General features: G+C 40.2%; 1 protein-coding gene across 1 annotated transcript; it reads left to right on the plus strand.

The window, feature by feature from the left end:
* Window positions 1–8,709: 8,709 nt before the first annotated feature.
* On the plus strand, window positions 8,710–14,395 carry LOC138873180 (kinesin-like protein KIN-14D). Its single transcript, XM_070151621.1, has 6 exons — window positions 8,710–8,791; window positions 11,071–11,495; window positions 13,301–13,420; window positions 13,850–13,945; window positions 14,096–14,225; window positions 14,307–14,395. The coding sequence occupies exons 1-6, from the start codon at window positions 8,710–8,712 to the stop codon at window positions 14,393–14,395; spliced, it is 942 nt and encodes a 313-aa protein (XP_070007722.1).
* Window positions 14,396–24,671: the final 10,276 nt, after the last annotated feature.

Here is a 24,671-nt window from a genome sequence, read left to right on the forward strand (position 1 = left end):
GAAGAAAGGGAAATTAAGTCCGAGGTATGTCGGACCATACAAAATCATTCAGAGGATTGGTCAAGTGACATACAAGCTTGAACTGCCACCCGAGATGTTGTTGGTACTTCCGGTCTTCCATGTGTCTATGTTGAAGAAGGTAGTGAGAGATCCGTCCGTTATTGTACCAATTGAAGCTATTGAGGTTAATGAAGAACTATCTTATGAAGAATTTCCAGTTTCCATTCTTGATAGGCAAGTCCGAAAATTGAGAACTAGGGAAATTGCCTCTGTAAAAGTGTTATGGCGGAACCAGCAGGTTGAGGAAGCCACTTGGGAAACCGAGGAAGAAATGAGAAAGAAGTACCCACATTTGTTTGAATAGTTATGTAATAGCTTTCATGCATTTGGTCCCCTGTAAACTCTTATCTTTTGATTTGATCTATGTTAAACTATTCCATTTTGACTATGTATGTTGCCTATGCGGCCATAGTTGGTGTTGAACAAGTTATGTTATGTCTATGGAACATGTATATACTGTTAGGATATGTATCTGGGGCCCTCTGACAGGTGGATAGTCCTAGTTACAAAGGAAACTCTAGCAAAATTCTCAGAAATTTAAGGAGTTAGCCAAATTTGGGGATGATTTTATATTTCATAATATGAAAAGGCAGAAGTTACATAAGGATGTCTAATGGATGAAACTTGATCCTCATTCGAGGACGAATGATCTTAAGCGAGGGAGAATGTAAAGCCTAAGAAAAAAAAATTGCTTAGTAATTTAAGATTTCGTGGTGCCAAGGTAGGCCAAATATTTTATCTTGCATGCAAATGAGGATTAAGGATATTATGGATATCAATTGGATATTTTAAAAAGTGTATAAGTCATATTAGAGGTGAATTGGGGTCTAAGGAGAGGCCTAAGTCTAAGCCAAGTTAGGAAAGTTTCATGTTAGACGAAATCTGTAAATGAGTGCGCACAAGACCTCAATTTGAACGATCATATCTCCAGTTCTATAAGGAGTTGTGTGATGCATAACCTATCAAATTAAATCCCTTTGAGTCTAGTTTCCAACTCAACAAACCGTTCGGCCTTTGGAGGTGTATATGGAAAGGTATGACCATTTTACTTGGCAGGTGTCCGTAGCGCGAACATTAGCACGAAGTCGCGCATTATGCTGAGTATTCTGCCTCCAGCGCGCGAACATAGCGCGAGCTCGCATGCGTGGAAGGTTTTTAAATATCCTAAAGATCGGAAATAAGAGAATTTTAGTCATTTCTCAAGCTTAGGGCTTCCTCTACACCCCCAACTCGACCAAGGCATCCAATTGCACACTTAAGGTGAGTTTTTAAGTGTGTTTTCATGGTTATTTCACTTCTCAATCACTAGTTACAACATGATTTTGATTGGGTTTCATAGGGTTTCTTCAAAATCTCAAGAACACCCCAAATTTGTCTTTCAAGATTTGGTCTACAAGAGGTAATCCTACACCTTAGACTTACATATATGGAGTTATTATGGAAATATGAGTATGGATTAAGTATTGTAACTCAAGGGATGGGGATTGGAAGTCATATGTGCCTAAACTAGGTTATGTTAGTATTGTAGAGATTGTGAGGTGGATTATTGGGGTATGATTCTTAGGGTAATAGTATTATGTATACATGCATGTACAAATTAGGTTTGTGGGAAGATTGATGAATATAAATAAGTAAAGATTGGATTGGGGAAAGAAGAAAATCTTGTAAAAGGAATTTAAAATCAAGATGCTCAACTAGTGTTGGATAAAATGCTCAGATGAGCTGAAACCATGAATACCTTCCTAATTTATGTTAATTTTTTTATGTCTCAAGTAGATTGGGATTGCTAGAATTTTCGAAACGTCGTAGTAACTTAAGGAAAGCTCAAACGAGGTATGTATGGCTAACTTTGACCTTTGTAAAGTCACTTTGTTTGGTATACGAATATTTGGTATGTGATATCTACGTGGATTATTTGTGGAATTCTTGTGATTGGTATGATTTGATTATTCATGGTTAAGTCTCCCGATATAATGGTGTACGTAATTGGCAATAAACCAAATGTGTGATTGTGAATATGTTATGTGGTAAGAGTTGAGAAACGAATGATGGAAGGAAATCGTAAATGATGCAGTTGGAACAACTGTGGTAATAACATATATGGCTTGTATTGGCAATTATCGCGGTGACATAAAATGCATATAAGTTGTTGAATATGATGGAAATAGTATTGATGGCTATAGAAATTCTTTGAGAATTGTTGTTGTTGTTCTTTGTGAATTGTTGTTGTTGTTGTGTTGTTTGTGAATTGTGATTGTTCGGTAGGATCGGGTTGCGCACCGCAACATGAAGTAATAAGGTGTGGGTTGTGGTGATAAGGGTGGCCGAGGTAATAAGGGTGGAAAAGTGATCGAAATCACTATTGAAATGAAAATATGAGAAAGTTGTGAAATCATTGATGTGAATATGTTGAAGGGGAAATGAAGAGATTGTAACTTGTTTGGCTTGATGGTTTTCTTTCATGTGTATTTGATTGTTGGTTCCATTACTACTTGTTACTTGTGTATGGTTTGAGTTTTCTTAGGGCAAGTTTGTTCATACATACCAGTACAATTCAAATGTGTTGACGTCCCTTTTGCCGGGGGTGCTCCCTTTTCCCCCCGGGGCCTTGTGTGGCTCATGCCGCTTTTTATTTTGGAGTCTTATTTTGGTTTTTGGTGTAAGGTATAACCAGAGCCTTGTTACCGGCAAGTATTGTATCACTCTTTTGTATCCCTAGAGGCTCCGTAGACAGGAAATGTGTGTTATGTACTTATGTATTTTCGGCAGTATAACTTGTAAACCATGCTAAGTAACTATGTATGCTATGTAAATCTCGTAAGAATGTGTTTAAATTTATAAATGGCTATTTCACTTGGTTAATGGGAAATGGAAACGCGGGGTAACACGTGGAATAGGAAAGGCACCCAGGTCCGCTTGGCTGGGGCTGCCCGATCGAGCGCCGGTCGCGCCCCTCGGTTTTGGGGCGTAACATGCTCCAGCCAAATTAACGCGACTCTTGGACGCTCGACCATCGCTAACAAAATCGCAGGCCATTACTTCGAATCTACTTTGAAAAGAACTGGTTAAAACTGGCTTCCCTCAACAGGCAAACAAGCTTCAACCATGTCAGCTCCAAATCACAAGGCTTCGAACTACTCAGCCTACGAGTTAAACCTTCTAAGGTGCACGAACATCGCCACTAACGACTTGAAATTGAGGTTCTTCCCGAAACGACGACGGGTCAGGCAAAATTATTTCAAAAAGACCTTAATGAGAGGAAAACAAAGCCTACAATATGCATATGGGCAAAAGCATAAGGGCCATTGTTGCTAGCCAAACGAGTCTCCGGGCCGCACACTAAAAGGTTGCAACGACCAATAGCGTAAGAGCCATTGTTGCCAGCTTGAAAATTAAAAATTTTAGGATTAAAATGAGCTCAAGTCGTAACCCGATTCGGAGACCATATCCAAAATAGTTAACTACACATGTCTAAGGGCACAACGTAAGTGCCATTATCGCCAGCGAATTGAGCCTCCTGGCCACACACTTAAAAGGTCACTTTGACCCGAGGCGCAAGAGTCATCGTCATTCGCCCACATAGGCACGAAAAACCTTGAGGGTCAATTAAAGCTCGAGTCGCAACAAAACTCGGAGAGTAAATCCAAAATAGTTAAAATACAAATGCCCAAGGGCAAGGAATAGGAACCGTCATCATCCGTTTGTGCAGGCACAGGAGATTGAAGGTCAGGTAAGCTCGAGTCAAAGCCTGACTCGGAGACTAGTCCTAAACAGAGGGGCAAGGCACAAAGGCCCTAACGCCTACTCGGGGTCAAAAATCGCACTTAAGAGCCTCCGGATCTGTCTAGTGAGCTCTGGGCCCACAGAGCTCCCGCCAGACACCGAAACCAGCCCGCCTGGTCGAAAGCAATGCAAAAAGAGATACAAAAGAGCTAAAGCTTCAAGTTTTCTCTTATTTACATACGCAAAAGGCGCTCTCTCCATCTATAAACATGCTCTGCAAATGTCAAATACAAAAAGGAAAAGCGGCAAAATCTACGTTCTACTCCAGAAGGCTAGAGCCTACCAGCCCTAGGTTCGCTCTCCGTGACATCAGCAAGAAGTGATCGAGCATCGCGCTCGTCCACCCTTGCTCGAGCCAACTCCTCTGAGAGAACGAAGCCCCTAGCGCTGATCTCTTCGTGTACTTCTCTTCGGGATCTACAATGAACGTATTCCTCGATCCTATTCTCATGATCGAGGGCCCACTTCGACTCAGCTTGGGCATCAGAAGCGTCCTTCATATAAATTGCCGTCTCCTGATCGGCCTTGGTCCCACTTAATGCTACTTTAGCCCGGGCATCGATTATCTCAGCCCTGACCTTCGAGAGATCGGACTCAAGCTTCGCGATCATATCCGCTTCAACTGTAGCATTATCATGAGCCAAACGGAGTTGGGCCTCGAAGGCAGGAACCTTGGCCAAGACGCCCTTCTCCTCTAAAACTTGAGCCTGCACCTGAGCCCTCAGTTCACCACAAACATCACGGAAGCGGTCGGTTTCGCCCTTAAGGTACTCCAAAGCCTCCGTCTTTTTTTGCAGCTAAGATAGGCAAAAAGGATTAACCTTAAGGGTCAAAAGAGCAAAACGCATACTACGAAAGGTTACCTGCTCCATCAAATAACTCTCGTAATTCGAGCTCTTATACGCCTCATATCGCTAGTACATCAACTTAACCTCCTTCTCCTCGTTAAGGAGCCTAAGGGACTCGCCCTCATCTAAAGCTTTCCGAAGCCTAGCCCCATGATGGAGCAGCTCAGACCTGAGCCTATCAAAGGCGTGTAAAAGAAAAACTCGATAAAGAAAAGAAGACGCGAAATACAGAAGGATTGCACTAAAACTCACAATGAAGTGAAGCCAACAGACTTCCTCGAAGGTGGAGCACACTCCTATTGGTCCTACCCCTTTGGCCCCGGAAAAACCGACCTCGGTCGAGCATATTCACCCGGAGGAACTACCGTTCCGGAACCAAATGCTCCGGGAACAGCAGGCTCAGGTGATGTCCTCTCCTCGAAGATATGGGCTAGTTTAGCCCCCATTAAAAGCTCTATAGCACTCTGAGTGTAAGGCCCCTTCACCTCCATCGGCCCTTGGCTCGGAGGTCGACGACTCCTCTCCCTCTCTGAAGGAACGCCTGATATCTACGGCGGCAAAGCTAGCAAAAAAGGGAAAATGTCATATACAAAGACCAAGGTGAAAGCAGTGTACGCGTATAACTCGATATTTTGCTTCCTATCTACCACGGGACACAGCTCTCCACTTACGCTCGTCGCAAGTCAAATGGGTCGCCAACCTCCGAACCCAGCCGAGCATATCGGGAACTTCGCCCGGCGTCCATGAAGTTGCTGCAGGAGAGGAGAAAACATAATTACTTAACTGGTTTTTGCTATAAGAAAATCTGAGAAAGCACGAGACACTCCACTCACGTGCATAATTCCATCCCTCGGGAAATGGCATGAGCTCCCCGGGGATAATGTCAGCCGTCCGAACCCAAAAAAATTGACTGATCCACTCGTGATCCTCATCATCAACAACAAAGGGTATAGGCGAATGGCACCGCAAGATTAACAAGCCTCGATGATAAAAGGCCTGGTACAGCCTGACGAGGTGGCTAAGCGTGAATTCAAGCCTAGCCTTCTCCTCAAAAAATCTCATCATCAGCACCACTCGCCAAAACGACGGATATATCTGCGCCAAAGTAACCCGGTACTTCAGGCATAAGTCAAGCACAACCCTATCAAGGGGGCGTAATGCGAAATGGTACAGGTATACGTTCAAGAATCCATCAGTAGAGTCCGTAATACTCTCATCCGGGGAAAGCACCTGCAGCGATATCCCCTCGCCCCATCCACAGTATCTCCTCACCATCTCCAGATGTTCCTCTCTTATCAAAGACATAGTCTTTAGAGTGAACTCCCGTGGATCCTGGACACTGGGAGTGAAACTCTCCCCTCCCTGCTAGGCCAGCCCAAAGTAGCTGCCATGGCTATGGTAGAATTGACAGACTAAAGCATGGACGTGCGCCAAAAGTTTTTGCGCCTGAAGAAATGAAGGACCCTATGCCAAGGCAGAAGGATAGCTATCTAAAATAACAAGATCTTTTAAAGAAGCAAAAGCCGCCCCCCGAATATGTGGGAAACAACAACGATTCGCCTATCCGGAGTAAGCCCCGAGAGGCCAACAACCTCGGTATAGATCCCGGGGTGGTACCCGACCCCAGAGATATCCATCGACAAGAAGTTAGGCTTTAAGGAGTCAATTGTGTTGTCTCTGGTCTCGAGGTAGTTCACGACCTCGAGGATCTCCGCCAAAAAGGAAGTCAGGCTTCGGAAAGCCTTTAACGCCATCATAGAACTCGAGGCGGTACCCGATCTCATGGTTTTCCTTTCTACAAGAGAAAAGTAGGCACTCAAAGCTCCGATAATGAAGCCTCTGGGAGGGCTTAAGGCATCGTCTAAATATAACGGAAGTCTATCCACTACGCTTTAAAAAGCTATCTACATCATGTTCAAAGTAGACCCCTAGGTACCCGAAGCTGACCTTCGCTCAGGATACTTCTCTCAAAAACTTTGAAACCCAGCGTACTATCTCCATGCAACTTCGAAGGGCTCGGCGGCTCGAACCCATCAGACCAATCCAGGCTTGATCCGAGGTACGATAATGGGCTCGGAAAAGAGCCACGGCAATTGGTAGAAGATCGGAAAGAATGCTCACATCCGAGTTAAACATCAGCGGCCAGCAACAAAGGAAAACATTCAAAAACCTCGAAGCGCACAAGAACATGCAATAATAAGGCAATTATAAAAAGTAGGAATTAAGAAAGTATCTTTATATTCATGAATATTCATGTACAACAGCTCTCGAGGGGCCCTCTCATATTATTACAAAAGCCTATAGAGGATCTCTACACACAATGGAAGAACAGAAAGATGTACATGTGATGAAATGCAAGAACCCGGTCCATCCTCAAAGGTCCATCTCTGGTATCAACATCCTCGAGCACCACCCCTCGAGCTTGCATCATCGAGGGAAATTCCTTCAACTACCGTCTCCTCTAAGCTCCCAGTTCAATCCCGCGAAGGTCACTGCCGAGGGAAAAGATGAAGAAGAGGAAAATAAGGGGATACAAAGGAGGCAGAGAAAAGAGACATGGCCCGCCAAAGCCAAAGGTTGAAGATTCGGTGGGCCCCAGCCTCAACGACCGGTAGTGCCATTTTATCCCTTGGGAAAGGAAAAACCAAAGGGATGAAGTGCCACACCAGGCATAGATAGGAGAATGAGCAGTGCTGCATAGTCCGAATGATAGCGGAGAACCGATTTCCCATCTATCACCGTCTTGGGCCAACGACAACAAAAACCACAACATCGACAAGATGGCATGGTCATTCTCAACAAAGGGATGCTCTGGCAAGAGGCCACAACACAGCTACGGGAGTTCTGCCAAACGTCCTTGAAGCCATAAGCCCTAAACAAGATGTTCAACGGTAGAGGAAGATGATAAGAAGAAATGGGCAAATGAGCTAATGAAGGCACTTGGATAGAAAAACAATGCCAAAACGCCCCCATTTATAGGGGTAGCGACACGGTCATCGAGGCTTTAGAAGATTGACCGGCGGATGCAATTACTACGTTCTTGAAGAACCGAATCGACGGCGGTACATTCATCTTGGAGAACGGGAATCGACAGTGCATTGAATGATGTCAAATACACAAGTCTATGGGACACCCCGATTGCCGAAAAAGCTTGCGCCGCAGGTTGCATCATCGGTATGACGTCACCGTGAGAAGCTCGTAGAGTTCGGTGTCAGAATCATTTCCCATCGCTTTGTTTGGGGAAATGCGGAGACTATCTGTATGAGGCAAAATTAGAAGGTTTAATTTCTCGCTTCAAGACACTTCGGAAGAATACCTCGAGACCCCAAGGACATGGAGTTGCGACCGAATCCCCTCCCTCGGGGCTTGTCGAGGCCTGACTCAAAGAAGACGAAGATTGAGGCTAAAGAAAAATGGGGAAACTCCCAAGGCACGCAACTTAGTCTGACAGAGCCGACCTATCCAGAGCCTATGTCGAAGCATCACGTCTAGCCGTCCCATCTCCATACTTTACAATTAATGTATGTTGTACTATAACTGGATTCCCTTCCTATATAAGGGGAACCCACCCTACTTTGTAAGGGGCGGATGTTGCTCCAACTATTCTCCACAAGATCAATAATATCTCTCTCTCTCTCCTTCTTCTCTCTAAATTGCTTGTTCCTACTAGCTCGAGGCCACTCTTAGCATTTATTACTTTCATACTTGTTCTTCATTTATCGCTTGATATAGGCCATAAAGAGCCTTATTTGATTATACCTTAACTGTTATCCCATTCCCGACTATCCCCGATACCTCGAGATCGATCCGGATATCAACCCCAAGGCTCCTTCAACGACCAGTCTGAAGCTCGGGCAGCATGTCTCCTGGTTTGATTACTGCCCCGTTTTAGCTTGTATCTCTCCGTTAAACTTCATACTCTTAGCATCAACTGCTCTAACAACTAACATAAAAATAGATCATGTATTTTTAGAATCTCATTTACAAATTAATTGTTGTTACCATTTTCACGTTAAACATGGATGTTCAGAGAAATCTGAAATCTTACTCTCCTAAAAAGCTCATGTCATTAGCAAATGTGCTAATTGATGTTTACTATTGTGAGTACCTAATTTTTGACAATATTTAATTTTTTTTTGGTCACTTCTTCTATGTAAATATTTTAGGGAGTTTTAACATACAAATTTTTAGCTTTGTTATACTTTTTATTATAGGTTAAAAATATAAATTTTTAGAAGATGAATTATTACTATTAATATTATTTTATTTTTATTCTTATTTTTAAATAATAATAAAAAAATCCGAAAAATATTAATTTTTTTTTAATTTTTCGGTAGAGATTTAAAAAAATAAGAAAAATGGAAGTATGGAATTAAAAAAAAAGTAAAAGTAGGTGGAATTCTCTTTTAAAAAAGTAAAAGAAAGTGAAAAATTAAAAAAATAAAAGTAAATTTTTGTGAAAATTTTTAAAAATAAAAAATAAAAGAAAGTTGGAATTAAAAAATAATATAAAGGTAGCTGAAATTTAAAAAAATTTAAATTAAAATAAAGTAGAATTTTTTAAAGAAAAGTAAAAGAAAGTGGATTGTTTTTTTAAGAAAAGTAAAATAAGTGAAATTTTCTTTTTAAAAAGTAAAAAAGTGGGATTTTAAATAAGATAAAAGTAATTAAAGTTGGAATTTTAAAAATAAAAGTAAATAAAGGTGGTAATTCTTTTTATAAAAAGAAAAGCAAAATGTAAGTGGGATTTCTTTTAAATAAAAAATTAAAAAAAAAATTAAAAAAAAATCTGAATTTTTTTGAAAATTCTCCTATAAATAGAAGAGAAATATTTGAAAAAAAAAGGAGGAGAAGAAGAAAGAATATTGAAAGAAAATAAATTTTCTTCTTCTATGCTAAAGAGAATTTTTACTAGTTTTATTCTTTCTACCTATTTCTTTCAACAAAAAAAAAAAAAAAACATATAGCCATTCATTACCTTGTTTAAAAAAAATACCTCAAAAACAGGAGCTAAATCACACCAAAAATCAAATCGAAAAGCTTCAAACTCAATTTAAAAGATAGCCCAAAATACTAGCCCGAAGAGGTCGAAGTCGAGTTCGGTTCGAAGGGTTTCCGCTCGTTGCCTCTGATTGTGGTTCATTTGCACATTAAATTTGATGGTTGTTTGTTCCATATGTATTGAATAAGATCTTCATCTATAAATGTTCATTCTTTTCTTAACCAATGTTTCCATTATTTTTCTTTCACCGTATTTCCTTTTGATTTGTATATTATATTTTGGTTATCTACCAACTTGAAAGATATGAACAAAAAAAATGAAGGAAGAGCATCAAGAAATAGAATTCGTGAAAGACAGAATGAGTTTCTTCAATGAGATTGTAGTTCATAGGGAAAGATAGGAAAATGTATTCAAAATGGAGAGAGAACGATGTAATAGCTTGGATCCAAATTAAAGGATGTTAAGTCAATAGCAAATTTGATACCGACATGGGTGATTAGGTCCATAATAACTCAAATCATATATTTCTTCAATAATAATTCCATATTCATAAATCATGACCTTGCAATAATCTCAAAGTAGTTTTAGGAAGAAACATAATCATGAATATTTGTAGTTTGCTTTAAATTGAATACAATCCTTTTAGAATAATCGAGGCGCGTCATGCCAAAGAAAATCTCAAAACTCATGGCCCTCATTTAATTAATTTTAATCCTTAGAAATCGAGGCGTGCCATTTAGTTGAATTTTCCATGGCCCTCGCAAACTTGAAAGTGCGTAGTTGCTTTAGGCGTGCTATTTTTTTAAAAAAAAATTAATTTCCTAAACTCGGGTGTGCATTTTATATGACCCAAATCCAAATCTCAACAACGTTAGATAAAATGTGTCGTGGACCGCGGGTGCATTTCATATGACGTGGTTCAATGCGTGTTTTATATGACGTTGAATTTTTTCCAAATAAAATAATAATTAAAAGCGGCTAATAAGTTAAAAATATACCATAGGTTGAAACATGTTTTAAAAATCAGATAATAGGCCAATTGTAATAGTTTAAGCGACCGTGCTAGAACCACGGAATCCGGAAATGCCTAACACCTTCTCCCGGGTTAACAGAATTCCCTACTCAGAATTTCTGGTTCGCAGACTTCAAAAGGAAAGTCGAAATTTCCTCGATTTGGGATTTAAAATAAATCGGTGACTTGGGACACCAAATAAACTATCCCAAGTGGCGACTCTGAATTGAATAATTAATCCCATTTCGAATAATGTCACTTAAATTGGAAAAACTCCCTTATATACCTTCGGGTGTGTAAAAAAAGGTGTGACAACTATCGTATTATCAATGATAAAGATGCCTTAACTATGGAACTGGGGTAAGCTGAACAAATCAAAGATGACTTAGTAGTCGTTGTAGTTGATTTGAAAGAAACAATAGAGAACCTGAAAAGAGAAAGGAATGCCTTAGAAGAGAAAATTGCTAGTATAGAACATGAACGAGATGATTTAATAGTAGTTGTGGTGGACTTAAAAGAAACCATTGAGTGTGCAAGTAAAGAAAAGGAAACCTTGACTGAGAGAGTTGCTATCATTGAGCAAGAAAAAAATAACCTAGTAGTGGTGGTAGTAGACTTGAAAGAAATAATTGAGGAATTTAAAACCGTATATAGGTTTGGAAAATCTGAAAAGGGAAAGGAAGTGGCAAGTGAAGCACACATTAAGCTTGAAAATGAGTTAAACTTGGTAAAGATTAGTCTGTGCGTTGAACTTGAGAAAAACAAACAGCTTCAGGAAGAACTAGGGAAAGTAAAGAGTGATCTTGAGAAACTCTTACATAGACATAGTCCTCGGATACTATCACTGCCGTGTACAACAACTTTGGGGAAACGGGCATGAGATTGGGTTTCAAAGGGATACGATTCCTTACAACCCTCACAACAAGTATGTTACTGTACCTAACAATTGGCTATGTACCCACTGTGGCAACAATGGGCACCTCAAGGAATACTACATGGCCAGGGTTCAGTTTTATCAAAGAAATAAAGTCTTTGTTGAGGAAACCATCAAATAGAAAATGCATTTTTCCTGCTTGGACTAAGAGAGCAATTATCCATCCTTTTTCTCTTAACAAGGGGCCCAAACTTGTTTGGGTTCCTAAATCTAACCCTTCATTTCCGTGTGCAGGGAGCAGTCAAGGGAAGCAGCAAATAATGACACATGAACATCGACTGCTCAAAGGACAGGAGTTGAAATACAATCAATTTTCTTTCACTAAAAAGCCCTACAAGGAGAGAGTGTACCCTTTTGAAAATGGCTAAAAAGGGGGCACACTCTAGGAGTTGAAAAATGTGTCAAAGGAAATAAGGTGGAATGCTTGTCCAGGATATGCCCAATCTCAAATCATGTGACTGGTGAGGTGATGTTGTAGCTAAAAGACACAAGAGTACGTATGTTGTTGTGATTAAGCTTCTGCAGAGTGGAGACATAAGTTGTTTGGAAGGTGTTGAAACAATACTGAATCATGGGTCAAAAGTTGGGAGTATTACACGTTGTCTATCTCTAAACAAACTGGATCTAAAGAACCTGGTTCGTGGTCTGATCAAGTTGAGTAACAAGTAACATGAAGTATGCACTGCCTGTGCAAAAGAAAAACATGTCAGATCTTCATTCAAGCCCAAAAAGAGGAAGATAGCACTTCAGAACCAAGGATGAGATCTTTCAAGAAATTGTGGTTTTTGTCAAGAATATCTAGGTACCAATGAAAACAAATGTGGCATGCATCAGACTAAATCATGGAACAGGTTTGGATAATCCATCAGACTAAACCATTGTTGAAAGAAGAACTACTCAACTACTTAGCTCAAAGAACACCACCTCAGATGAAGTTGTTGAAAAGAAGAAAAGGACTCTTGAAATTTTGGGCCTAGTAAATATTAATTGATGAAGGGTTTGCAAACATCTTAACCAAAGCTACTGACTTAAGTGAGGATATCTGGGTATAACTGTTATATTCTCATCAATGGAAAGGGTCAGCCTTGAAAATCTGATGGTAGAAGAGATGGAGGAATCCTCCTGACATACTCATCTCAAAAGAGAATAGAAATACTGATCAAGGTAGAGAACGCCCATTGATTCTAGCAAGGAACCAGGTCTCGCGTCTACAACAACAGAAGCTGAAAAACAAGTTGTTGGAAAGAGGGCTTTTGCATAGAGACATCACTAAATCACTCCTGTATCTCACTACAAATAGACTAGACATCATGGTCAGAGTTGAGTTCTATGTAAGGTCTCAGTCAAATCCAAAGTATTCTCATCTGAAGGATGGTGTAAGTATCTTGAGGTATCCTAAAAGAACACTAAACCTGGTTCTCTATTGTCCTCCAAGTAATGGATAGGAAAAGGTCACCTGAATTGGAACAGTCTCTGAGTTCCTATCTTGTCTCATGAGGCTCAAGGAAGTAGAATTCAATGGTACCCTCAACAGCTGAAGCAGAATATGTATAATCAACATCCTGCTGTGGTCAAGTACTGTAGACCAAGCAACAAATTGGAAGAACTTGAGTCCAACTCAAGAGGGCCAACTATAGTGACTGCTGAAGATCAAGTTGCAGACTTCTTCACCAAAAGCCCTAGGAAAAAAGCATTTTGAGAAAGATCACCTTACACTAAGGGATGATAAAACCCAACTGAGAACCTGGTTCTTCATTATTGGTTATGGAAGTCATAGTCAGGTAAAAGCTAGCTAAAGTGTGTTCTGGCTAAGTCTAACTCTATACCGTTACAGGTAGACACGCATGGTGACTACAAAAGCAGATGTTGCAATGCATGATGAATAAGGGGATAAAACTCACTTGCCAGACCTATTAGGGAACCTAGTTCTCTAATACAGGTTAGTGGTTTCTTTGTTCTTTCATACACAATTTATAATGGACAAAAATAATGCCACATCATCATCAGCATGATAGTCCCTTTAAAGTCGTGGCTCTTCAGCCGATATGTCACAGCCCAAACGTCACTCCTTTTCTAAACGATACATCTCCCAAGCAAAAGGGTACCACCGTTTCAGAACGGGTCCATCATCATAATTAAATCAACATCACAACCCCTCCTCTTCCAAACTCAAAAATTTCCGTTTGTCTTCTCTCTTCTCAAATCCACAGTCCTTCGAGAATAATCTTGTTATGTCTAAAAAGCAAGCAAGCTTTAGTGCGCTTGACAACACTGTGGTTAAGTCCGCACGAGTTAGCAGTTCAGAGGTGAACCTCTCTCCCTACAAAATCACTTATCCAAACCCTAAAGAAGAGTCTCATCCACACTCCACTCCCTCTCCTACCCTCTCCGAATCCACTCCTATTCTAAGCAAGTCTTAAGATGTTTGTCCTCCTCCAGTATCACCATTCAAACAGATTCAACAAGGTGAACAAGGGAGCCTCGTTCAAGAACCTTCTACTCTATCAATGGCTGAGAAATTGAGTGAAGAACTGGTGACTAGTCATGAAGATACTGAGATCTCCAGGACAAGTGGTGACTATGAAGGTATCATTCCTTCGTCTGTTGAAATCACCATGGAACCATAAAAAAATGAGGGAATAGAGAATATGTTTTACATTGCGTCAGAAGGGGTCATTACAGAGGAATATGCAGGACGGTCTGAGCCTCATGGGGAAGAAACAGAAGAAGAGGGAGCAATTGTTCCATTTGAATAGCCGGCACAAAATGATGCTATTGGGGTCCCAAATGATGAACCTGATCCCTCCGTGGTAGATCCAGGTTATGAGTCATCTTCCGAGGTCAGTATTGATCCTGCCCCCTCTCCCCACTTTGATGCTAAGCCTTTGAATATGGTGGTTCCTGAGACGAATCCTGATAGTGAAGAAGACATAGATGATTTGGTGTATGCTAGTTTTATCAGGGCTAGGACTAAGCCAGTGGTAACTTCAGAGCCACCTCCTAAGCGACCTACTACACGGTTGGAGCAAAAAGAGGCTAAAGTTTGCCCTCAAGAAGAGTAAAAGGAGTCGGAGAAAGAGAAGGTTGGTCAAAGATGGAAAAGTTATACAAGCAGAGGATGTTCCTGTAGTGGATGTGGACGAGGAAACCAAAAAGAAACCTAGTTCCCTGACCTGCAACTCTTCAAGGAAGAAGCACTCTCTCTCTCAATCCAAAAAAGCACACCCCTAACGGTGTTGAGAGTTCTTCCAAGAGTGTTGTTGCTGGTTCCAGTAAAATGTTTGTAAAAAGTTCTGGTGACAAGACAGTGAAGGAGCGTGGTGACAAGTCTGATGAGGAAGAAGTGGATAAATCTAGTGAACATAGACAGAGCAAGTCAGTGGAGAAGTAAAAGTCTATTGGCAAGTCAGTCAAAAGAAAAAGGGATGATGATGATGATGAGGAACCTAGTTCGTCAAGAAAGGAAAAGTGAGTGAAACTCGGATGTGTGAGAAAAGGAAGTTGTGGAATTAGAAAGTGTTGTGGGGCCGCACATTTGCCTTTGACATTCTAGAGAGTACTGGGATGAGACAATTAGTGGATATTTGTGATGCTCAACAATGGACCAATTTCTTTACAAGTGAGGCTCCTATAGTGTATGAGGATGAGGTGCAGAGTTTCTACACCAGCCTCTTCACAGTATATGGTGATCAAATCTGTGTGTTGGTAAATGGGGCAGACATAGTAATGGATTATACGTTATTGGGGTCAATTTTGGGTGTTCCTACCGAAGGAGTGTCATATGCTCAGGATGCTTGCACACCAAACTTCAGAAATGCCATTGTCAAGGGCAAGGCAGTACAACATGGGTAACAGGTGTATAAGAAGGCACACCTTCCAGTTTATCATCTACTATTTGGGACGGTCAACAAAGTATTGCTTCCCCGCGTTGAAAGAAGATCTGTTGCATACAAAGCAGATTTATTCCTTATAGATTCTCCTCCATTAATTTGTCTACCATAATGATTGAGCATATGCAGAAGGTAGAGAACCTAAAAGACAGGAATCCTGGACTGCCTTATGGGTTCCTTCTCACAAAGGTGTTTGAGTTTTTCAAAGTACCTCTGGGTCAGGCCAAAGTGGGCACCAAAAAGCAATCTTTTTCAAAAACTACTTTGGAGGAGTGTGAGTGTATTGACAATTTCGGAGGAGTTGGAAGTACTTCCATAATCTCTCAACTAGTAAATGCTCAGAATAGTGCCACAGAGGAGATCCGGTAGTTGAAGGCTAGGAACGCGATTCTTGAGAATCAGCTCAGTCAGTTGCAAGAGGTACCTGCTTCCAGTAGTTCTCACAGCGCAGAGGTTGCATGCCTAACAAAGGAAAATTTTGAACTATAGAAACAAGTGGAGGACCTGAAGGAAAGACTGCTCAATGAGCAAATCTCCATGAATGCTCGCATGGATCTTGTCCTCCAAACTCTTGCTTCCCCTTCCAAGCCCCCTTCCTCCAGTGTCCCTTAAAGAATGTCCCCTTAGTGTCCATTTTCCAGTGTCTGTCTTCTTAAGTTGATATTTTTGTTGGTGATGTTTGTTATTTCTGGTGATTGTTCTTTGTTTATTCTAGACTGTGGTAAAAAATAATGAATCCTCTCCCCCTGTAAAAGTCCAATACTGGTTAATACAAGTGATTTCGTTTTTTACTATCTATGTTGCTGCTCTTCTATTTTTGTCTTCTATCATGTTATGAGCACATAAGTGGCATGAGTGAGCTATGCTAGACTTCTTTATGCCGCTAACCTGTTGTGTGCTTCTTATGATGCCAAAAGGGGGAAAAGTTTTAATTGAATAATAAAAGTATGAATGAATGAGGGAGTGCCTATGATCTCATGAATGAATAATAATCTAAAAACAAAATACAGATTCAAGGGGAACTCACAAAATTTAGGTACTGACAAAGGGGAATGCATAGTTTCATGGGGAACTTAAGGTCTTTCTAGTTCAGAAAAGTTCAGGTACTGACAAAGGGGGAATGCATAGTTTCAGGGGGAATTTAAGGCCCTTCTGGTTCACAATCTAGTTCCTTTGTGGTTCCTTCTAGGATTTTCAATTATAAGTTTGCCATCGTCAAAAAGGAGGAAATTGATAGGTTACAAGTACTTTGGTTATAAGTACTTTACATTATGTTTTGATGATCTAACAAACTTACTATCCAGAACTAGATAAGGAACCTGTTGCACATTTACAAGACCCCAAGTTCACAAGATTCCAGGTTGGGATTCAGCGTGGAATATGATTCAACTCCTCAGAGTGGAAAGAACAACTGAGGGACCAGGTCCCTACTAGTTCCCAAGGACACTGTACGAAGTTAACTCTATAGTTGAAAAGTTGTTGTCTGCACACGCTACAGTGCAGGAACAATGCTGCAGTCAACTTTCTAGGGAAGACTTTTTACCTACCTTGCTTGCATCACTACATGTGATGTCACAAATGTTTATATGCATTCAAGGGAGGTAAAACAAAGCACTTGAACACTTAGAGATCTTACAAAAGCTCACTCACGTGACTATTCAGCTAGCATATTTCTAGTGCCTCAAGAACAAAGAACAAAGCAATTACGGACCAGTTCCCACATCGAGTTATGGTGTGTCCTTAGTTGAGTTGTAACTTTGTAATAGTTCTTCAAATTGTAATTCCTATCCAACTTATTTAGAAGTACTTTATAGAAACATCTTTGTAAACCTTAAACCTGTGTGTTTAAGTCTAGACTAAAGTTAGACAAGTTTTAAAGTTTTTGTAATAGAGTTATTGCAAAGTGGCTTATAATTGGTGGACTACAAGTTAGTGAGGGATTAAGAGTTTAATTCCTAGGTTGCATAGGTTGTAATATGAAATTTTCTCAATAGTGAAGTTGAAATCCTACAAGGGTATGTCGTGGTTTTTATTCCCATTGAGATGAGAATTTTTCACGTAAAATTTGTCTTGTCATTTAACTTCTGTTCTCTGTGTGTGTACTATCAAACCTAATAGCGAACCTGGTTCTCTATAGAAGTTGGTGGACCCATACATTCTATCAAACACCATGTGGTTAGTTGCCCATGTGTTAATGATCCACTCTTGTGGACTAGTGGAAGCTAGTAAAGCAATACTAGTACCTGTTGCATTAGCTTGAGAAGTAGGTGTAGGACTGTTGTTACTTGTTGAAGAAGAGCTGACTGTGTTGCTATTCAGAATATGCATAATCTGATCGTATTGTTCCTTTGTGAAAGGAAAAGCACTACCTCCTCGATGTTATGGTTGTTGTTCCATACTTGTAGAGTGATTGTTGTTCTGTAAAGGTTGGATAGACCTTGACTGCATAGTAATAGTCAGTGGACCAGAGTTTGGCTATCCACAAGGCTGTGTGTAGGAGCCTAGCTCAGAAAGTGAATTGTAACCACCAGAAGATAGGCCATATTCAGCTACTGCATTAGAAGCACCAGCTCCCTCTTTCTTCTTAAATTTGTAGTCTGCTGGATAGCCAACTATTTTATAGCAGTTTTCCTTACTATGACCCTTTAGCTTGCAGAACTCACATTGTAGATTAAAGTTCTTTTTGTACTTTGGTCTATTACCAGCCTTAGAACTATATAGTGCTGTAGATTCATAGTATCCACTAGTGACATTTGGTGAAGATCCTAAGATTGCTACTAAACATGCTACACTTCTCTAACTCTCCTCACTAATTAACATAACATAAGCTTCATTTATAGAAGGAACATGTTTCATCATTAGAATTTGACCACGAGCTTGTGAGTATGAGTCATTTAATCCTATAAGGAATTGACACAACTTTTGTTTGTGAAGGTGTTCAATGAATTTCTTAGTTTTAGGGCAGTCACAACCAGAATGTGGCACTAGGTCTTCAGTATTATCCCATAGGTCCTTGAGTTTTGAATAATACACAGAGATAGAGGAGATACCTTGTGTTAGGGTTGCAATTTCCTTGTGTAAGTTGTAGCATATAGTGTCATTTACTTTGTCAAAACGTTCTTGCAAGTACATCCACACAGTGTGTGCATTGGTAGCATATGCAATTTCACTGATCAAAGTCGGTGCTACAACATTCATCAGCCATGACAAAACGATAGCATTGTACCTTTCCCATTGATACCAATATTTCTCTTGAAATTTCTCCTTTTTCTACCTTCTGTCTTCCATACCGAGCTTATTTTGACCTAGAAGAGAAATTCTCATAGATCGATACCACACTGAGAAGTTATCTGTGCCTGTTAATTGAAATAAAATCAGAGAGATTCCACTCGTATCGATCAGTAGGTGCCAAATACAGAGGATGAGTGACTGCAACTGAAATTCCTTCTTCAAATTCATCCTCTGATGATATTTGAGGAGTTTCAGTCATAGTTGCAGCTGTTTCCTGCTCAGAGTTGTCGACCGCCATTGTTGGCGATTTAAAGCTTCAGAATTGAGTTGCGAAGGAGAGAATCGAACAAGGAAGAGAATTGGGGAGATGATTACAGAGTCGGATCAATTTGTGAGCTTCAATTCATAGCAAAGCTCTGATACTATATTAAATTTCAGAGAATCACTGAGCCGAAGAACCCTAGAAATGAGAAGAACATATGGAGAGAGAAAGACTTGAAGAAGAAGAAATGAGAGTAGTGTTTTTCTGTGTATTAAATATAACAGTATATTGGTAAATATTTATATATTAAAGATTAATTATCAACTCCCTAACTAATTGATGGACCCTACAGTGCTTTCAATAACTGACTGTACACTAACTAACTAACTAACTAACCTTACCTGTTATTATGTCACTCCTCTTGTTTCTACATCATCACCCTAGAGAAATAAAATGAAAGGAAGTATTCGATGTATAATATACATGCAATGAGAGATCTGGACGTGCAATTTTAGATTACTTCTAAGTACAAGCAAAATCTATTAATAGGCATTTACTAGATTTTCTCCAATTTGAATGAAACAATATCGTAGAAACTTGCAAAAGACTTACTAACCATCAGCCCGTAAATTTTAATACTATTAGCCTACGATGTTTATCAAAAATTTTGATTCATGAAAACGATTAATTAATGACTATTCATCTTCTTCTTTTTTTAACTTCATGAACATGAAATGAGAAAACTAAGAAAAGCTTCAAATATCTAATTTGAACACTTTAAATTCATGAAAGTGATTCAACCACAGAAACAAAGAACGAACCTTACCTACTAGATTAATGCTCCTTTAAGGGTTAAATTAATGTAATGCATTTGAAGGGTCCCAAAATATTTGATAGTATACTTTAATTTATTAACATATATATAAACTTAAATGATGATTTGATTTTATATTAAAAGTATAATTTTAATAATCCTTTTTCATTTTCTTTCATTACTATTTCTTTAATACAATCTCTTACCTATTTTTAGTCATTGTTCACTTATTTATGCAAAAGAGGTAAATTTAGAAAAGGCGAACGTTTAAAATGTTGGCAATAGCTCACATACTCAATGGTAATTTTGGACCACACGTAACAATTTTTGGAAAGCTAACATAAATTTGAGACATTAAAAAAAAGAAAAAAACAGTGACAAACGTACGGAATGTAAAGAGAGTAAAATTTATCTAGTATTCAACCATGAGGCAAAAGGCTCTGTAGACAAATAGAGAAAATGCAATCCAACTTTGTGGGGGATATGGACAAAAACTATATTAAAGATCAGTTGGATTAAACACATAAATTTGATTTGCATGCGCCTTAAAAACCAAATTTAGAACCAAATTTGGTTTAGAACTTAATTAATATCTTCATCTCATGTTTTAAAACCAAATTCTGTGTTTCGACGCCTTAAAAACCGCATTTTGGCCATCCTAGATTTGCATGCGCGGTCCGGGTGTTTTTCTATAAGGCTTATATGTTAAAACTGATAAAAATAAGAATTTTGCCTTAAAAATTAATTTGAGTTGACTTCAGTCAAAGTCTTGAGTAAACGGACCCGCATCTGTGTTTTGCACATAAATAAGTTCCAAACATATTCAGTACTTTTAATCTATATTGATCGAACTCCTTAAAATGTTATTGGATGCGTTTCAAATTCTCTAAAAGTAATACATTTTTCAAGAATTCGACACAAATATTATAATAATTTTGAAGAGTTCGCACAATATAGCTTCCAATAAGGTTACTACACATAAAGATGAGACTCAGGACTTAGGAATTTGATATTATTTCAACAAAGACAAACTCTGGGATCCTTTCTCCTTATTAATAGTGGTAATGTCTAATTTGATTCTTCCTCCTAGGTAAGCAAACTTGTGATTTCCATTTAAATATTGTTATTTTTGTCTTTTCTTGGATCAGTATTCGTTTTCACTAGCAGAGTGTATATATGGCAAATTGCCAATTTCTTTTTGGAAACAAAATAAAACAAGGCCAAATGAAAGGAGTTCTGATATATGTCTATGGATTGAAAGGTTCGAAAAAACTTAAAACTGTTGTTACAGGACGATTATGATTTCTTACATTAAGTTCTCGACCCTAAAAATACTCGGAATTCAAAGTTTAGAGAAAAAGAGAAGATTAAGCTCATGACATACCTCAGATGGAATAACGTGAAGTCTCCTTTGACTAATTTTGGAGGAAACACAGCTAATAACAAGCAGCCCTTCTTCCATAAGAACCCTAAGCACTTTGGAAAGAGACAACCCTCCTCCCAAATTACTGATCACTGAAATTCCACTCCTTCCTTACATTTTTTCACTATTATTCTATACTGATTTTCATCACATTTCATAGAGGAAGATGGTGCAGCCAAATGAGAGTTATGATCAGAGCTACAAATATTTCTTATTTCTTTCAATCTTTCTCTCTTACTTTCCATCTCCTCTATGTTCTTCCGCATGTCTTTTATGTAATCCACATTCTCTTCTAAATGATCAGATATTGATCTCTTTCCCTATATATCATCATAAAACAATTTCAGAATTATGGTTTCTTAATAGAAACATTGTTTACGTGAAAATGGTAGTAACAATTAAATTTGATTATGAGACTCTAAAAATACGTGATCTATTTTTATGCTAGTTGTTAAGCAGATGATGCTATGTGTGAGACTTTGAAACGAAATAGGAGTCAAGGATAAGGCGATAACAAAACCGATAGGTTAACAATCAGTCTCTCGAGCTTGTCGATTCGGGGGCCTCGGAGTCAATTCCAAAGCTCGACTTGGAGCTATCGAAGGTGGTCGAAGTATGATTAACAGTTATAATGAAATCTACGAAGGCTCTTTATGGCCAATGATAAGCAATAAATGATGAACAATAATGAAGATAATAAATGGAAGCAATAATATCAAGAGAGTGTGTTAGAGAGCAAAGAGAGTATTCTTGTATATTTCGTGTGGAGTAACTGAAGCAACAGAGGTTTACAAAATGACAAGGATCCCCTTTATATAGGAGGGGAGTCCCAACATAGTACAAAATACATTAATGACAAAGAAGCGGACATGGGACAGCTAGATGATACCCTGATTCTAGTTTAGAGTAGCCCACTAGGCTCTGTCAGTCCTTGCCGTGTACCTTGGGAACTCCCCATTTTTACCATTACCGTAATCATCACTTTCCCGAGGTCGAGCGTCGATGACCCTTGAGGTAGGATACTCGACCGTGGCCTCGAGCCTTCGAGGTGATCTTCCGAAGTGCCTTAATGGCGAGAAATTAGACCCTCCGATTTTACCATATACAGATAGTCCCCGCGTTTCCTATAATAAAGCGATAGAAAACGATTTTGAGCTTCTATTCCGAGGGAATCATCGCTGTGACGTCATCCTATCAGAGCATTAAATGCCATGCCCAAAAAACTACGCAAGGGTCGCCGTCAGACGCGACTATCGAGAAGCCCACGAACCGCTACTAGTTCGTCCCTTCCGCTTCTAACACGGCTCCTATAAATGCTCCAATCGTTGGATACTTCTTACTTTCCCAACATCCTCAAATTTACAAAGCTAGACCCATCCCTACTTGCATCCTTTCTTCTTACATTCTTAGAGAAATTTCACCGTCATCATGGCTACAACCTCCAAGGCTGTTCCTCGGAAAGATGAGGCTGCCTCTTTATCTCGAACGTCTAAAGGGAAACCAAAAGTGATGTCCACCGTGGGACAATGTACTCCCACCGAGCTTGACATGTCGAAGGACTTTACCGTTGATAAAACCTCGTCTACACCGAGCCGATGTGAACACGTGTCTCGGTACATTAGCGTTGTGACCAACACAGGGAAGGTGAAGGAAGACTGTCGATGGGGGGAGGCAACGGAAGTGGAGATTCCCTGACCTGATGAGAGCATAACGGATTACAAGGCTAGTTTCCTTCATGTATATACTTACCCGTTCACTTTGGGTCCGGTCGATTGTCCTAAATTCCCTCCCCCGGAGATAGATCTAGTTATCCTCAATTTTTGCAACAAATACCTAGTGACACTTGGTCAAATCTATCATTCTTTCTGGAGGATAGTCTTGATGCTCCGCCATTTCTCTAATAGGATCGAGGGCGAGACCTTTACCCTCACCCATTTGATTTGGTTGTATAGCCCTTGATTTTACCGAGGTTTGATCAGGCTTCACCATCAATCCAAAAAATCATTTTTCTCGTGTATCGATGAGGACAAGGATCGAGGATGGATGAGCAAGTTCATCCGGGTGAAGACCTCGAACATCATTCCGGTCGGGAGGATGCCATTCCCGGAGAAGTGGAACACACAACATAAGTATTTTATCCCTCAGACATGTTTCACAATTTTCTTTCCTTCCTTCCGAAAAGATGATCTCTTTTTGGTTTCTGTAGCTACCGCTTGGTATCCCGAAGTGCCCCCAGATCTATCGAGATGGATCGGGCGATTGGATACCTTGTTCCAATATCTTATCCGATCTTGGCCCGATCTGGCCAAGAAGTGGTGGGTGGCCAAGAATAATGGTAAAGTTTCCTTTGCCACCTATGTCTTAGCCTTATGTTTCTCCCCGTATCCTTTGTGCTGATAAGTTATGGTTACTACGCTCGTGCAGGCCTTGGTGGGAGTATGCAGATGAGGCCGTCTCCTAGGGGCGAGATGGAGACTTCGGAGCCCCCTAAGGGCAAGAAAAGGAAGGGTAAGGCAGCTGCAGATCCTCTTGTGGCAAAGAAACCTAAGCCATGTGGGCCTCGGGCTGCCACTAGGACCTTATCTTCAACTTCCAGAGAAAGCCTTGGCACTGAGAATGAGGATGATGATAAGAGCGAGTACCCTTTGATGCGGAGAATGAGGTCGGACATGGGAGCCTCGCAGGTGCCTCGACTGGAAGCCGCTGAATTGGGAATGACCGACTCAGGTCTGTCCCGTGTGGTGAACACCCTAGAGGAGGGTGTCAATGTGGTTTCGGATCCCATGGCCGGGTATGGTGCAGTTTCTACTGGGGGGACCATTGCTGCTGGGCCCGAAGGGTATGGACCCGGAGCCTTTTGGGGCCCAGAGTAGCCCATCGGGGACATCGATGGCATAGATGGCTTCAGTTTGGGCCCTCAGTTCTCATCAGGGGAGCTAAGGAATGCTTAAGATGCGAATACCGCCAAAGCTGGGGGTCCTCTTAAGGGGGGAGGTGCACTTGGCAACATTCTTGACGATGTTAGAGAGAACGTCGATCTTGATGATCTCGATGTCGTCAAGGCGGTGGAGAGGTTCATGTAGCAGGTGATAGTTGTTTTATGTATATTTCCTTTAGTCTCAAGCATTTTTCTTCGTTCTTCTAACTCTTCTATTTTGTCATAGTGTAAGGAGATGTATGATCATGCCCTTTCTAGGCTTAACGAGGAGCTTTCATGCCGTAAAAAGGAGCTTGAGAGGCTGACCTTGGGACTGCGATAGTCAGAGGCTTACTCTGCTCGAAAGGAGAAAGAGTCAGGCGAGCTCCGCGCTCCGGGCGAAAGGAGAAAAAACTGCTCTTGCTGAGCAGGTATTTTGTTATGCATGAGTCCACCCTTCGATCCCATAATTCGATACTGACTGGCTTATCTTTC

This window comes from Nicotiana sylvestris, chromosome 7, assembly GCF_000393655.2.
Source record: "Nicotiana sylvestris chromosome 7, ASM39365v2, whole genome shotgun sequence".
In the NCBI taxonomy this organism is placed as follows: Eukaryota; Viridiplantae; Streptophyta; class Magnoliopsida; order Solanales; family Solanaceae; genus Nicotiana; species Nicotiana sylvestris.

Excerpts from the sequence above, each read along its gene's own strand:
- LOC138873180 (XM_070151621.1), top strand. The coding sequence starts at position 8,710 with ATGGATGTTCAGAGAAATCTGAAATCTTACTCTCCTAAAAAGCTCATG. Across the intron at positions 8,792-11,070 it reads GCTAATTGATGTTTACTATT|CTGAACAAATCAAAGATGAC; the intron begins GTGAGTACCTAA and ends AACTGGGGTAAG. Across the intron at positions 14,226-14,306 it reads GACAAGTGGTGACTATGAAG|AAGGGGTCATTACAGAGGAA; the intron begins GTATCATTCCTT and ends ACATTGCGTCAG.